This window comes from Carcharhinus amblyrhynchos, chromosome 1, assembly GCF_965287045.1.
Source record: "Carcharhinus amblyrhynchos chromosome 1, sCarAmb.v2.hapA, whole genome shotgun sequence".
Classification (NCBI taxonomy): Eukaryota; Metazoa; Chordata; class Chondrichthyes; order Carcharhiniformes; family Carcharhinidae; genus Carcharhinus; species Carcharhinus amblyrhynchos.
In genome coordinates, this window is record NC_137324.1 from 145825662 (window position 1) to 145842813 (window position 17152).

The window sequence follows — 17152 nt, forward strand, 5'->3', positions numbered from 1 at the left end:
TCAATATTTATTCCAGGAGCATGCTTAAAACATGAGCTGAATGTACGTTTTGTATCAGTATTTAATCATCTTTATTTAGCACATTGTCAATTATATAGGTTTTAGATACAATGATGAAATTGTTGCACAAAAAGTTCTATTATAAGTAAATTTAGAATTGAGTACAAAATACAGTAATTATTACAAGTTGTGAAAAGTACAAAATATTCAGAAGCATAGGTCTCTTTTATCATGCCTTTCATAATTTCATAACATTAGCAATAAATGCTGTTTTTAACTAAGCTGTCTACAACAAATATCACAGTACTGTAATAATTGTTTTAGATCATGTGGTATTTTATACATTAACCGGATTTCCTCCAAAAAGCACTCTAGGCAAAAATGAATTTCATGAGTCAGCTGAACTATAGATAGATAAACAGTAGTTTGAATAGAATTTGAATTTAATCTATCTTATTTTGTAGTTTGTTTACTTTTATTCATTTACAGTTACCTAGTCAACTTTACTGCTGGGTGTCATTCCAACATTGAGCCAAAGCAATGTTGGAACATGCAGACTCTTTCCAGGATTACTCGGTCTAATTTACAGGAACAAAGCATTGTTAGAACACAACAGATTATAGATATGTGCCAAAATTTAGAATAATTAACGTACATTTATTGGGTATTGCAGCTTGATTACTGCCCCTTTTTAATTACTACCTTTTAAATATTTCATTCTCGACATGATCACAATGATAGCTAGTATTCTGCCATGTAGGATATGTATCAATTGTTTTTTCAAAAATATTTTTCATTAAACCTAGTAGATACTATTGCTTCACTATACACAGTGATTGAAACAAAAGAAAGAGTTTTTTTCATTTTTGTCCTCTCTTTCTGCCACTATGACTATTCTCTTTCCAAGAAAGCAAAAAAGTTCTTCTAACTGGTTGAACCAGCATGACAGTAATATATCGTTTTTTAAGAGAGGTGAGGATGTACTTACTAAAATTACACTAGTAGCTTTTGTTTCTCCTTTCAAAGCTGTAAACCTCCACAGTGTGTGTTTTAATCAGCAGTTTACTTTAATGTCAATGCTCTTGTTTATTTACAGCAAGACAGTTTGAGATGTTTTGTAGTTGACATTTTACATATAAAGAATATTTATGTCCAATGAGCATGATAGTGCATAGCTGCTGTCCATCAAAGCACTGATAGAATTTGGGAGGATTGTGCAGTCTTAATTGCACTTTGTATAATTACTTTATAAGTAAACAAAGTATATATTTTAATATATAACAAACCATCGAGTTTGTATGCTTTTCACTACCACTGATAAATTACTTTAAAATATTTTTTAAAATACTGACCTGCTTTCATCCCTCCTTTCTAAATGAGCTCACTCAATGTGGTATACACTTCTATGGACAATTGTTGCCCTCTTTGTACAAAGCAGAGCCATCCATGCACACTATCTAATTCTCGTTCTTTGTGAATAGTAAAATGTCCTCTCATGTCTGGCTGAAATCAGCTGACTCAGTAAAGACCCAAATCAAAATTGGGATCTTTGTGGTCTGCATGAGTGTTACATTTATTGATTGAGCTATTGCTCAACTAATTAAAAAGATACCAAAATAGATTCCATGGTTTAAATAAAAGTATTATAAGTTTGGCATATATTGCCATTTACATAGTGCATGTCTGTACATTTATCAACACTGGACATAAATATGAAAGCCCTTAAAGAGAGGAATTAGCTGCTTCAGGCCAGTTGGCTTTAGCATACTGAACAGCCGCATGCACGCTATAAAACAACAAAGTGTCCATCTCCTTACAGTTTTCTCCAAAGTAACCCCCCCTGCTCAGTGAGTCAATCACTGAAGGATTACAGTTGGCCAGGAGGACTCTGATACCAATCTCATTGTAATCCTTCAGAACTGTCTTCAATGTATTAATACCAACAGTATCTAAGAATTGTACTGCACAACAGTCTAGAATAATGGTGTGAAAATTGTATACTTTAGGAATCAATTTTTTGCTCACAGCAGGCTGTTCTTGATTGATGTTGCCATTGAATGTTTTTTCTTCTTTCTTTTTTGTTTGCTTGCTTTCTTCCTTTTTCTGCTTTGCAACCTCTAAAGCAGGATTCAGATCAACTTTTCTCATCAGGGCACTCAGAAAGAAATCCTTATTAGCATAGTATAGAGCGGCTTCAAAACGGAAGATCTTAATTTGGGGAATAGGTATAAGGTTATTGTATTCTGCTTGATCTTCATATAGATTGGAACCTTGAATTTGACCCAGCAAAGCTGTTCTAGGTACTTGAGTGCGAATAATGACGCACAGAAGTGAAAATGTTACCCCTGTAAAAAGCCCTAGCTCAGTACTTATTAATGTTACAGATAGCATTGTGACCCACCAAACCAGAGTGTCAATTTTGCTCATCCTCCATTGCTTTGGCAGATCACGAAATTTCATGAGAGCTCCTCTTAAACTGACTATGATGATGGATGCTAGAACACACTTCTGCAAAGAATAGAATACAGGAGCTAAGAAAAGAAGCAACATTAGTACCAACACAGCACTGACAACACTAGAGAGCTGAGTCTGACAACCACTGGAATCTTTAACAAGTGTTTTAACCAGAGTTGCACTGGCGGCATATGAATGAAAAAATGATTGAACTACATTACAAAATCCAAGAGCATAGGTCTCTTGGTTGGCTTGTATTGTGTATCCATGTTTTTTTGCAAACAACTCAGACAATGAGATTGTGAAGGCAAAGCTGATGATTGCAAGTGTTACAGCATCCATGGCAACTCTGGGTAAGAGGTGCCAACTTGGAACTTTCGGGGGTAAGAATCCAGTTGGGATTGCTCCTGTAATGCTTGAACCATACGTTTCATTTAGATTTACAAAATGGGATATTATCGTAGCTATAACTACAATGGTCAGTTCCATTGGGAAAGGGAATTTAAGCTTGTGCTTATATCGTTCTCCTAATTCTTTGGAAACAATTAACAGAGGCATGCAAATGGCAGTTGTTATCAGATCACAGAAATTAGTTTTGTGAATGTTCTTAAAAATGTTTATCCAAGTTACAACCACACTGCCAGGTCCATGACTACGTGGTAGTTTTATTCCAATGAGGTACTTGACTTGCATTGTTACAATGGTAATTGAGGCACCAGTTGCAAATCCATCCAGCAAGGGCTCAGATAGATACTTTGATACAAATCCGAGGTTGAAAACTGCCATCAGTACCTGGAACAAAAAAAGTCACATGTTGAGAACAGCCATGAATCATAATCATGAAATTGGACGCCTGACTCCCAAAATGAGAGATGCCTCTGCTCTTGCGTGCTTCGATACCACTGCCAGCGAGAACGGAGAATTTGGTGTTCAGCCAAATCTCTGTTCACAGCAACAGGACTGGATAATCCCAGCCTCGGGCAGGTAGGAGAATTCTGGCTCATATCTATAAAACGACCCTTTTTCATAAAATATGACAGTAGGAGAGTTGAAGAGCACCTCTGAACTTTAGACCATGGTTGGTGCGTGACACTGGGAGAAGAGGAAGTCTGTCTTTTAAAATTTTGTTTTCATTTGGCTTTCTGTTAAAAATGATTCAGGAACTATTTTGTTTTCCCATGTTGTGATTTCAGCACTGTGGCTTTTGCAAAAACACTTAGAAAAATATTTAAAGGGCAGTGTAGAATTATAGATGGATTTATGGGCATACCAAAGCACAGGGGCTTTTGGTAGCAAAATATTCATATTGCAGAGTTTTACAAGATTGTACAGCAGCTATATATCTATTAGTTGCATAGTGTACTGCAATAACAGTTTTTTCCATTAAAGTTCTTAAGTGGAAATGCACTCTTTCCTCTGTTGATAGGAAACTGCAGAATCATCCATTTGTATTCACTGAGTTAGACTACAGAGAAAGAAAGATTTAAAAAATACATAATTCTGGAAATCTGAAGCAGAAATACAAAGTGCCATAAGTGCTTTGCACCTGAAATAAGCATGAGGAGCAGTGTAGATGAGGAAGAGATTAATGAATAGAGTTCTGTTGGATTAGAACAAAGCTAGAAGTTCAGTGAAGAATAGAGTTAGTTAAGGGAGTGACAAACAGATTTGCAAGGAGGGATTTGAGTGAAGTATTACTATTCCTCTTGACCCACAGGCAGGGCTAAAGTTCCATGCAGCAAGCAACACATACAATCTTCTAGCTGCTTGATTGCCAAAAGCTCAGTTAAAGCTGGAAGCAAGATAAAATCTGAGACATGCAGCCTCATTAATGTTTTTAAATGAATGGCCCACCTTGGTTAAAACTGGAAGTGGCAGGTTCAAGGTGGTTAGGCTTAAGAATTTTTTTTACATTTTAACACCCCACCTCACCCATTCCACCCAATTTGGTTCACCTGGTTTAAATTCGCCTGCATTTAAGTGTGACAGATGTAGTTTGATGAACCCGAGTGTGATTGGCAGGGCATATGAAATTAAAGTACTTAAAAGTTAGATTCTCGCTTCCAAATCAGGAAATAGCTCCATAACCTTTTTAGTTTGGACTAAGGCTGAAATATTTTATGTAAACTTATTATTACTGTTTACTTTTCTATTCTCTACTTTTTGAGATAAAAATATTGAACTCTAACATGTAACCTTATCGACTGCTTTAATATTCTAGAATTGAGTACCCATGAGTTCTTCAGTTTTTCCAGAGCTTTTGTACAGAGTATTTGAACCAAAATGTGCTAGTTCACAATTACTATTATTAAATTCCATCTGCCATCTTTTAGTCCATTCTCCTATTTTATCAGTATGCACTTGCATAATGTGCAAATGTGTTGTTTTTATAATAAATACTTAAATCATTAACCTGGCCAAATTGCATTTGAAATTTTTTTGTAAAAGCACAGCTGGAGTGGGGATCTTGAATCTCCCTACTGGGAGAGTGGTACAACTCCACTAATTAGCCTAATTTCTAATAATCCCAGATCTGTTATATCCAGTTAGGATGATAACCTCCAAATTCTACAGCGCCAGTATGGGATGTGTGGGGATATTCCCTCAGCATTGCAGGAATTATTTTGATGAAGAAATTATTTGCAAATTATATCACTGTTACTAAGCACAGTTACAGAAATTGGAACACTTACAGAGATTAAGAGCATTCTTTGGAATAAGTTTAACTCCAGAGGTAATTAAATGAAATTCACAGATTTATTCTGGTGATCACAATTTTTTTTGAATTTTAACCACACCCCTCCCAATCCACAAGATTGATGGAAGAGTGGTGGTGTTAGAAGTCTTAAAAAATGGGAAACTCAATCTCAACTTGAACTGGCCTATTTAAAGCTGTTTGTCTTTGGCCAGCAGCTCTGGGCAGGCATGACTTCCCATCCCCAGGGTCTTGATTCCATAAAAGGCTCATTGGTGACCTCTAATATGCCTGATTGGCACATAATACCAGTAGGCCTTCCCAAGAGCAGGCAACATAGGTCTCTTGCCAGTTCTCCATCTGGCAGACATGACCCATGTTACCTCCATAACATTTCCCTGTTAGGGACTATGTTTTGTATGTTTGGAGATCCTGAATATAGTTTTTCTCTTCAGCTGTTTATCCAATTCCCATTTGAAACCACAACTGAATCAATCTTCACCACACTCAGGAGTTACATCCCTGTTCCAACCACAAATTTGTGGCATAATAAAATGTTTTTCTTCATAATGCCATTAGTTCTTTTCCTATTTATTGTTACATCAGTGACTCTGGGCTCTGGACTTTTCCATCAATAACAAGAGTTTCTTTTTATGTCTACACATCTTATGATTTTGAAGACCTCTGTCAAAACTCCTCCCAACCTTGTGTTCTTTAAGGAGGAATATCCCAGTTTTTACCTGCTGTAGTAGTGTTTCCCAAACCTAGCTTGACAGGCTGGTTAGCATCATTGTCTTGGTCTTCTGGTTGGTTTGTGCCCAGTTCCAATCCCAATTTACTTTTCAGAATTACCAGCCCAGGTCTGAAGACTATTATTTAGTTGTGAATTTCTAGGCTTTTGTTTCAGGAAAAAACAGACTCTGAATCTCTAAAATAATCCTCTAGGGGGAAAAATCAAATTCAAGATCATCTAGTCTTAGAGATAAAAATAGTTTTGACCTAGATAAGAAGAAAGCTGCAGTCAGTCCTAATAGCAGTTCAACAAATGCACAATATTATGAACATAGGTTATTTGCAGGTATTTTCCAAAAGCAAGAGGGCAGCTGGAAAAACCTGTGGCATTTCAACCTCAGATCTCAAATTTGCAGCATATTTTGGTAATTCTACACTATTGAAAATCAACATTACCATTCTGCCAGTTGAGTCATTGAACTATCTCTCTCATTTTCTCAATGAGGCTGTAAGTGGACTGACTCCCTCAAAGATGTCCCAGCAGGCGATTGCTTCTATGCCAACTGGAAGTGTTTCTGACTGATGTCTTTCTCGAGTTGTCTACATGAAAATACCTACTGAGGCACTGCAACTGCTGCACAACATGACCTGCAGACTCGAGGTTTAACTTATGGCATTGTGAGGGCATCTCCTAAATGTACAGGAAAGATAAACTGCCTTCTTAAAACACCTATCTCACTTTTGATTTGTAGCTCTGAAATCCTGATTCGTTATGTATCTTGATCAAATGGTTATTCACATTGGAGGGCACTCATTAGGTAATTATCGTGGTCATCAAAGGTCTAGCAGATCAAAAAAGGGCTTTCAGCAAATTGGATTTCAGAAGAGAAACTCTTTTTGACCAACCATATTGAGTTTTTTTTCAAGAGATAACAAAGATTACAATGGTAATGCAGTGGATGTAATTTGCCTGGATTTTGAAATGGCCTTCAATAAGGTGTCCCATAATAGTGTAAGGTCAGAGAATGTGGACTCAGAGGACATGTAGGAGAATGGATTGCTAGCTGACTTCAAAACAATTATTTGGAGTGGGAGAAGATTGAAGTTGGGTTCCGCAAGGATCAGTGCCAGTATCACTGCCATTCACCATTGGCAATGTCCAAATTATTGATGTATTCAAAAATATAATTTCTAAACTTGCAGATTACACCATAGGGGGTGGAGAAAGTCAATGCTGAGGAGGACTGCAACAAGCTACAGAAGAACACTGCAGAAAATTTTTCAAGTCAAATACGACTCTTCAAATATATTAACTATGAAATATTAACTATATTTCTTTCTGCCAGACCTGCTGTGTATTGGCAGCATTTTCTGTTTTGATTTAAGCATTTGAGTGAGAAGGAAATAAAAAGTTCTGATGGTTGATTTTGATGAATAAAGATGGGAGCAGAGGATAAATACTGGTGTAAATTAGTTAGGCTGAATGGCACAAAAACAAGCCATATATCCTATGTAATCCTATGAATACTGATATTGAAAGAAAAAATAATCAACAACTTGTATATAGTTCCTTTAACATAAAACATCCATATGAGCATTGATAAACAAAATATAAAACTGAGCCACATTAGGAAATATTAGGTGAAATAATGAAAACCATGGTCAAGATGGTAGGTCTTATAGAGCATCTTTAAGGAGAAAATCAAGGCAAGAAGTATTAGGAGACATTTCCAGAACTTAGAATCTAGACAATAATGATAGAACGATTAAAATTTGTGTATACTTAAGAGGCCACATAAGTTGAGAGTAGAAATGTTGGAGCTGCAGAAAATAGGGAGGGGTGAAAGATGTGAAAACAAGGATGAGAATTTTAAAATTAAATATAGCAGTACCTGACCGTAATCCACAAGTGAAATATTTTCCTTCAACTTCAAACTATTTAGCGGTATGTGACAAAGCCACCCATTTTGAGTTGCCTTGTAAAGATCCATTAATTATGAGTTTAGAAATCTGTCTCATTGTTTAGCAGCTATTACCAAATCAAGCCAATTTAAGGAATTGTATTATCATCTTTTGAAAAGTTAAATTTAAGTTTTTTTTCTTTTCTGCTGGAAATTGTTTCAGAGATGGCAGTTCAGGCAGTAAGCTGCACCTCCTGTGGTATGTATGTGGTGAGGGACACCAGTAGTGTTTCTGCTGATTTTACCTGTAGGAAGTGTGTACGATTGCAGCTTCTGGAGGAGCGTGTTAAGGAGCTGGAGTTGGAATTGGAGGAACTCCGGATAATTCGGGAGGCTGAGGCCGACATCGATAGGAGTTACAAGGAGATAGTCACTCCTAGAAATGAGTCTTGGGTAACTGCCAGAAAGAGGGGAAAGAAGCAATTGGGGGGACAATCCCCTGGGGCTGTTCCCCTCCAAAATAGGTTTTCTGTCCTGGAGGCTACAGTTGAGGAGGAATCAACTGGAGATAGCCAAAGGGAGCAGGTCTCTGGAGGTGAGCCTGTTGTGAAGGCACAGGTGGTTAGGGGATGTAAAAGATTGGGTCTAGTGATTGGGGACTCCACAGTTAGGGGGACGGATAGGAGAGTCAGAGGTAATGGTAGGGACTCAGGGCTGGTGTGTTGCCTCCCAGGGGCTGGGGTCCGGGATGTTTCGGAGAGGGTGTTCAGGACTCTTTAAGGGAGAGGGAGATCAACCCCAAGTTATAGTTCATGTGGGGACGCATGACATAGGGAGGTTAAGGGAAGGGGATATTAAGCAGAAATTTATGGAGTTGTGGTGGAAACTTAAGACCAAGTCAGACAGAGTGGTTATCTCGGGACTCTTGCCTGTGCCACGGGATAGTTTAGAGCGGAACAGAGAGAGGGAAAGTTTGAACTCGTGGCTGAGGGGATGGTGCAGGAGGGAGGGGTTCAGGTTCTTGAGCAATTGGGGCTCATTCTGGGGAAGGTGGGACCTCTACAGGAGTGATGGTCTACACCTGAATCAGAGGGGAACCAATATCTTGGGGGGAAAATTTGCAAAGGCTATGCAGGGGGATTTAAACTGATTCGGAGGGAGGGTGGGATCCTGAGTAGCGGGGGTGAAAGTGAGGAGGGCATAGATGGGGACTGCAATGCATGGCATCGTGGGGGTGAAGCGGAGCAGGGTTTGAAATGCGTATACTTTAATGCGAGGAGTATTCGCAATAAAGTGGATGAACTTGCAGCGTGGATCAGTACCTGGGACTTTGATGTTGTGGCCATTTCAGAGACATGGATAGAGCAGGGTCAGGAATGGTTGTTGCAGGATCCGGGGTTCAAATGCTTCAGTCAGAGTAGAGAAGGAAGTAGAAGGGGGGGAGGGGTAGCATTATTAGTCAAGGATTGTATCACGGTGTCAGAGAGGAAGTTTGATGAGGACTTGTCTGTTGAGGTAGTATGGGCTGAGATTAGAAATAGGAGAGGAGAGGAGAGGTCACCCTGTTGGGAGTCTTTTATAGACCTCCTAAAAGTTCTAGAGAGGTTGAGGAAAGGATTGCGGAGACGATCCTGGATTGGAGTGAAAGTAATAGGGTAATTGTTATGGGGGACTTTAACTTTACTAATATTGATTGGAATAGCTATAGCTCTAGCTCATTAGAGGGGTCAGTTTTTGTACAAAGCGTGCAGGAAGGTTTTTTGACTCAGTATGTAGATAGGCCAACTAGAGGTGAGGCTATATTGGATTTGGTGCTGGGAAATGAGCCAGACCTGGTGCTAGACTTGGAAGTTGGTGTGCATTTTGGTGATAGTGACCACAATTCGGTTACGTTCACCTTAGTGATGGAAAGGGATAGGCATGAACCTCGGGTTAGTAGTTTTAGCTGGGGGAAGGGTAATTATGAGGCTATTAGGAGAGAATTAGGAAGCATAGGTTGGACTAGGAGACTACAGGGTCTCGGAACGTCCGAAATGTGGAGTTTTTTCAAGGAGCAGCTACTGCGAGTCCTTGATATGTATGTCCCTGTCAGGCAAGGAGGAATTGGTCGAGCTAGGGAACCGTGGTGCACTAAGGAAGTTGATTCGCTGGTTAAAAAGAAAAAGGAGGCTTATGTCCGGATGAGACTTGAGGGCTCAGGTAGTCCACTAGAAAGCTTTAGATTGGCTAGGAGGGAGTTAAAGAGTGGGGTAAGAAGGGCTAAAAGAGGACATGAGAAGACTTTGGCTGATAGGATTAAGGAGAATCCTAAGGCATTCTATAGATATGTTAAGAACAGAAGGTTGGTTAGGGCAAGATTAGGGCCAGTTAGAGACAGCAGTGGGAATTTGTGTGTGGAACCGGAAGAGATTGGAGAGGCATTGAACCAATATTTCTCTTCGGTGTTCACGCAGGGGGACATCAATGTAGCAGTGGAGAACACTGGGTTACAGGGTTGTAAACTGGACAGTATTGCAGTTGATAAGGAGGATGTGCTAGATATTCTTGAGGGTTTGAAAATAGATAAGTCCCCTGGGCCGGATGGGATTTACCCTAGGATTCTCTGGGAGGCAAGAGAGGCGACTGCAGAGCCTCTGGCTCTGATCTTCAGGTCGTCGTTGGTCACAGGTATAGTGCCAGAAGATTGGAGGATAGCGAATGTTATCCCATTGTTTAAGAAGGGGAACAGAGACTTCCCCGGGAATCATAGACCGGTGAGTCTTACTTCTGTTGTGGGCAAGGTTTTAGAAAAAATTATTAGGGATAGGATTTATAGTTATTTGGAGAGTAATGAATTGATTGGAGATAGTCAGCATGGTTTTGTGGAGGGTAGGTCGTGCCTTACTAACCTGATTGAGTTTTTTGAGAAAGTGACCAAAGAGGTGGATGGGGGTAAGGCAGTTGACGTGGTATATATGGACTTTAGTAAGGCGTTTGATAAGGTTCACCATGGAAGGCTTCTGCAGAAAATACAGATGTATGGGATTGAGGGTGATTTAGGTAATTGGATCAGGAATTGGCTGGCGGATAGGAGACAGAGGGTGGTGGTTGATGGTAAGTATTCGTCATGGAGTTCAGTTACGAGTGGTGTGCCTCAGGGATCTGTTTTGGGGCCACTGCTGTTTGTAATTTTTATAAATGATCTGGATGAGGGTATAGTTGGGTGGATTAGTAAATTTGCTGATGACACCAAAGTCGGAGGTGTGGTAAATTGTGAGGAAGGGTGTCTTAGTTTACAGGGAGACTTGGACAAGTTGCAGAGCTGGGCCAAGAGGTGGCGGATGGAGTTTAATGCGGAGAAGTGTGAGGTAATTCACTTTGGCAGGAATAACAGATGTGTAGAGTGTAGGGCTAACGGTAGGACTCTGAATAGTGTGGATGAACAGAGGGATCTAGGTGTATGTGTACATAGATCCCTGAAAGTTGGGAATCAAGTAGATAGGGTTGTTAGGAAGGCATACGGTGTCTTGGCGTTTATTGGTAGGGGGATTGAATTTAGGAGCCGCGGCATCATGTTGCAACTGTACAAAACTCTGGTGCGTCCGCACTTGGAGTATTGTGTGCAGTTCTGGTCCCTACATTTTAGGAAGGATGTGGAGGCTTTGGAGAGGGTGCAGAGGAAGTTTACCAGGATGTTGCCTGGTATGGAGGGGAGGTCCTATGAGGAGAGACTGAGGGATTTGGGGTTGTTTTCGTTAGAAAGAAGGCGGCTGCGAGGGGACCTTATTGAAACATATAAGATGATCAGAGGTTTGGATAGGGTGGACAGTGATAGCCTTTTTCCTCGGATGGAGAAAGCTAGCACGAGGGGGCATAGCTTTAAATTAAGGGGTGGTAGTTATAGGACGGATGTCAGGGGTAGGTTCTTTACCCAGAGGGTGGTGAGGGATTGGAATGCCCTGCCTCCTGCAGTTGTAAGTGCGCCTAGTTCAGGGGCGTTTAAGAGATCCGTGGATAGGTTTATGGATGGAAAGGGTTTGGTTTAGGTTAGAGGATCATTGCTTTTTAACTGGTCGGTGCAACATCGTGGGCCGAAGGGCCTGTTCTGCGCTGTAATGTTCTATGTTCTAAATCTTGAAGATATAGTCATGTGTTTTATACAGTGATAACTTTTAGCTTGCTTCAGCAATACATTTACCATTGACTATTAAACCAATTGTGATTACCCAAACAATCATTGCTAGCTTGGAATTGCAGTATTTTTTTTTGTTGGTAGCAACTATTTTCTTTATCTGTATTTTCTACCCTGGTCCTGAATGTAGCTTGGATGTCATTTGTTAAAATACAGTTGACATCCAAGCTACACACTTATTCTAAATTACTGGAGGAGAGATGAAATGATGGCTTTCTATAGAGTCAATATTAGTGTGCTGAAGTAGGCTATGTGACATCTCATAAGTACAAATTATTTTGATTTTTGTGTTTTTTCTTTCAAGATTGAGATGAGAGAAATACTTTGAAAAGGGTGTATTCCTCCAAGTACCTCTTCCTCATTTAATCTTATATTAGTAATTGAAAAGCAGTGTTCTTAAAAATGTGGATTAGTTTTTAAAATTTTATTTATTTTTTAGATCACAATGCCATTCAAAAATACACGAAGAACCTATTTGTGTTGGTCAGGGTAGTTAGGATAATTAATTGCATTTAGCATAGGTAGTACTTGTCAGTGGAACTACTGAACTTTGCCTTAATTCATTGTACTATAGAAAATTATTACTACATTGAGATGGATCTTGAAAAGATAATACGAGAGTGCTTTGTTTATGGATTTTGTTTTTAAATTACTGTAAATGTAATCCCATAATTACTCTAGTTTTCTTACATAGTACAGTGTCTGGAAGCATGAAGAAAGTTACCACTGAACTTTTAATGAAATGTCTTACCTGGTAAACACCACACATAAATGTCAGGGCAGCTGAAACACTAACAGCATAGCATTTTCTATCACATTCGAAGTTCTGTGATCCAGGAAGGGTGAAATTCATCATCATCATAGTTGGGTTAACATTACTGATGTTCCAGTTATCCGCATTGCTCATTTCTATTGACGTCATTTTGCCATCTTCTTCTACATCAAATCCAGCCAGCAGTAACTCCCGATCAACCACTTGCCCCACCAAGAGGCATATTAAACTGAAAATGCCTACCGAAATATGGCGTGAAGTACCCATTAGAAAATAAATAATGCAGGAGAAGAAGGATGTATACAAACTGGAACTGGTTTCTAGACCAGCAAGCAATGCATATGCTATAGATTGAGGGACCATGACAACAGCAACGAGCAAACCTGAAATGGTATCACCGAGGATCCATTCTTTTAGTTTGTACTTTGGGAGCCATTCGAGGACGGGAAAGAAACCGGTAATCAGAGTTTTAAACTTGTCCAATGAACATGAGCAATTTTCTTGCAGCTTCTTTTTAATGACTTTCTTCATGGCAACTTTTTCCTTTACTGTTCTTTCAATCTGTATATGAGATTCTGAATGAAGTTCCATTTTAGATGATTGTTCTTCGTTTTCCATTCTTCTCACGTACTGTCAGAGTGCACGACAGATGAGTAGTTCTAAAGTTCTGCAATTAAAATATGCATTACTTCACACAGCAAATAAATCTTTGCTTATGCAAGAAACCAACTCTATCCAGTGATTCTTATAGTATGTAAGATAGACAGGTATTAATTTGTGTCTGGATTATAATTGCAGGCTACAAACTGAAAGATGCTAAAATTGCAATATTTTGACAAAAAGCTATTCATTCAATGTCAAGCAGATTTGTCTGGACTTAACAAGCAAAATAGGGAAGAAAGTTTTGTGGGTTTTTCTAACCTACATGGAACACTGCTGCATCAAATAAGTTGAAAGCTTTAGCTATAGGTTTTGTGCCATTGGAAAATGCTGAGTTGTAAGTTAAATGCTGTATCTTCAAAAATTATTATTTGGAGTGCCATATACTTTAAAGACTTTAGGGTCCTTCTTTACAGAACTAATGATAATTCCACTGAATTAATAATAAGAATTCCATTGAATTGTTTTTACTGAGTTACAAAATGAGGAAAATGTTTGTTAAACTGATCTTTGGTAAGCTTTATCGTGCCTGATAGTTACAGAGTTGCAATATGAGCAGTATCATTGTTAATCTGCTACACCATATTACCTGCAAATAGCTGCTTGTGAGTTTCCTAAGTGTTAGTTATTATTGGGGGTCATTTAAACAGATATTCTCAAATATAGTTAAAATTGTATAGGATGCCTATACGTAATGTGGTTAGCACAGTTAGCTGGATGGCTGATTCATGATGCAAAGCAATGCCAACAAAGTGTCTTCAGTTCTCTTGCTGGCTGAAGGTTGTCCATGAAGGCCCACCTTTCAACCTGGCCTCTCGTCTGTGGTGTGATCCTAAGGTTAAAATTGTCACCAGCTAGCTCTCCCCTTTTGAGGTCATCTATGGTCATCTGAGACAGTGGCGACTTTACCTAATTCTGGTTATACTTGTATGTAATTTATTATTATAACCATTGAGGCTTTGATTACATTCAGCTTATTATGATTGCATGGCATTTTGCTAGAGCAATTCAAATCAAAACTGTCAACTATTATACTAATATTTTATTTTACCGTTTTATTTTATTGTCTTTTGGATGCAGTGTTAAACAGAGAGGCCCTGTCTGTCTGCTTAGATAAATGTAAAAGATCCCATGGCAGTATTTCGAAGAAATGTTGACAGATCAGATACCCTCAAGGAGGCCAATTAAGAGCCATCGTCATGGCGCAAAGTTTAAGTTTATTTATTAGTGTCACAAATAGGCTCACGTTAACACTTCAATGAAGTTACTGTGAAAATCCCCTGGTCGGGTACACTAGGGGAGAATAGAACATGACCAATGCACCTAACCAGCATTTCCCTGACCAACATATATCCATCAGTCAACATCAGAACATTATCTGCTCATTATCACATTGTGGGAGCTTGCTTTGTGCAAATTAGTTGCTGTTTTTACTACATTTTAACATGACAGTCCACAAACCCTGCCGCTCAGAATCCTTGTGGAAGGCTTCACCAGGCAGTCTCTTCATGCAATGGCACACCTTCCTGAAACAGGGAAAATGCCAGGGACCCGGGTTTGATTCCTGGCTTGGGTAGAGTTTGCATGCTCCCCTCGTGTCTGCGTGGGTTCCCTCGGGGTGTTCCAGTTTCCTCCCACAATCCATAAAACATGCTGGTTAGGTGCATTGGTCATGTTCTATTCTCCCCTAGTGTACCCGACCAGGGGATTTTCACAGTAACTTCATTGAAGTGTTAACGTGAGCCTATTTGTGACACTAATAAATAAACTTAAACTTTGCGCCATGACGATGGCTCTTAATTGGCCTCCTTGAGGGTATCTGATCTGTCAACATTTCTGCGATTAGAAAAATGGCATAGCAGTGGGAAAACCCTCCCCTGCCATTTTACCTGTCTTCCTGCTTGCCTCCCAGCCTACCCCAAAGGGCCTCAAAGTCTGGCTATAGTTTCTGAAACATTTCCAGTTGGATGACAATTTTGAAAATAATCCACCTGATGTAATTGATCATAGGAACAGAAATAGGCCATTTAGTTCCAAGAGTCTGTTCTGCCATTCCTCAAGGTCATAGCAGATCCAAGTTTAAGTTTATTTAGTAGTGTCACAAATGGGCACACATTAACACTGCAGTGAAGTTACTGTGGAAATCCTCTGGTCGCCACACTCTGGCACCTGTTTAGGTACACTAGGGGAGAATAGAGCATGGCCAATGCACCTAATTCGCATGTTTTATGGACTGTGGAAGGAAACTGGAGCACCCCAAGGAAACCCAGGCAGACACGGGGCAGCATGCAAACTCCACACAGACAGTGACCCAAGCCGGGAATTGGACCCAGGTCCCTGGCACTGTGAGGCATCACTGTGCCACAGTCCCAGCCACCAATGGTCCATCTTTACTGGTCACTAATAGGATTTTGTTGGTTTTAGTTTATTAAAGATAATACTTTCCACAATCAATTCAGAAAGAATTTGATTAGATTAGAAAGTTAAAAGAAACTGTAATAATTTTTCAAACAGGTCTCCAAGCCTTGTGAACTTGCTAATGGTTGAAAGATTAAATATTGGGCCAGAATCTCCATGGAAAGTTGATTGCAATCAGCTTACCACTCCACTTTTTTCTACCTTAGTTGGAGCTGCGTATTTCTCATCCAACCTTCTGGGTCAGGCCATTCGAGAAATATGTGGCATACCAAGTTTTCAGGGCCTTCCAGTGTAGGACAGCAACGTCTGGGAAAAGGAAACCATGGCCCCTTTTTACAGCACCAGCTGCCATAAACCAGGTTGGTTTAAAGGCACCTTGTTTAATTGCACTTTAAGAATGGCTTTGGCTGATAGGATTAAGGAAAATCCGAAGGCATTTTATTCCTATATTAGGAGCGAGAGAGTAGTTAGAGGGAAAATTGGTCCTCTTAGGGACAAAGGTGGGGAGTTATGTATTGAGTCGGAGGGAATGGGGGAGATCCTGAATGAATACTTTGCGTCGGTATTCACGAAGGAGAGGGGTTTGGTGTCGTGCAGTGTCTTGGAGGGAGCTGTAGATCAGTGGCAGGAAATATCTATTACGAGGGAGGAAGTGCTAAGGCTTTTAGGTAGCGTAAGGACGGATAAAGCTCCGGGGCCTGATGGTATTTATCCCAGGCTGCTTAGGGAGGTGAAAGATGAAATTTCTGGGCCTCTGGCGCAAATCTTTGTCTCTTCTTTGGACACAGGTGAGGTCCCAGAAGACTGGAGGGTAGCTAATGTGGTACCGCTGTTTAAAAAAGGTAGTAGGGATAACCCTGGAAATTATAGACCGGTGAGTTTGACATCAGTGGTAGGGAAATTAATGGAGAAAATACTCAGGGGTAGGATGTATGAGCATTTGGAGCGTTGCGATCTGATTAGGGATACGCAACATGGCTTTGTTAGAGGGAGGTCTTGCCTTACGAATCTGGTAGAATTCTTTGAGGAGGTGACAAAAACGGTTGACGATGGGAGAGCCGTTGATGTCATCTATATGGATTTCAGTAAAGCGTTTGACAAAGTCCGTCATGGTAGGCTGGTAGAAAAGGTTAAGGTGCATGGGATACAAGGACAGGTAGCTAGGTGGATTGAGAACTGACTGGGCAATAGGAGACAGAGGGTAGTTGTTGAGGGGACCTTTTCGGGCTGGAGGCCAGTGACCAGTGGTGTGCCGCAGGGCTCAGTACTGGGAACTCTCCTCTTTGTAGTATACATAAACGACTTGGAAGAGAGCGTACGTGGTGTGATCAGCAAGTTTGCGGATGACA

The 17152-nt window shown here is 40.0% G+C and overlaps 2 protein-coding genes across 4 annotated transcripts in view; one reads left to right on the forward strand and one right to left on the reverse strand.

Moving 5' to 3' along the window:
- The window catches only part of idua (alpha-L-iduronidase), a 239199-nt gene that overhangs the window by 32214 nt on the left and 189833 nt on the right, over window positions 1-17152 (forward strand). The gene's annotated exons all lie outside the window — the stretch shown is intronic.
- Window positions 42-13431, reverse strand: slc26a1 (solute carrier family 26 member 1). Its single transcript, XM_080193488.1, has 2 exons — window positions 12705-13431; window positions 42-3246 (listed from the first exon to the last, which is right to left on the reverse strand). The coding sequence occupies exons 1-2, from the start codon at window positions 13341-13343 to the stop codon at window positions 1723-1725; spliced, it is 2163 nt and encodes a 720-aa protein (XP_080049614.1). The 5' UTR covers window positions 13344-13431; the 3' UTR covers window positions 42-1722.

What these genes read in the sequence shown, in the direction of transcription:
- slc26a1 (XM_080193488.1), bottom strand. Translation starts at nt 13,343, where the DNA reads ATGGAAAACGAAGAACAATCATCTAAAATGGAACTTCATTCAGAATCT. An exon ending in TTATGTGTGGTGTTTACCAG is followed by an intron (nt 3,247 to 12,704) that starts GTAAGACATTTC and finishes TTTTTGTTCCAG; the next exon opens with GTACTGATGGCAGTTTTCAA.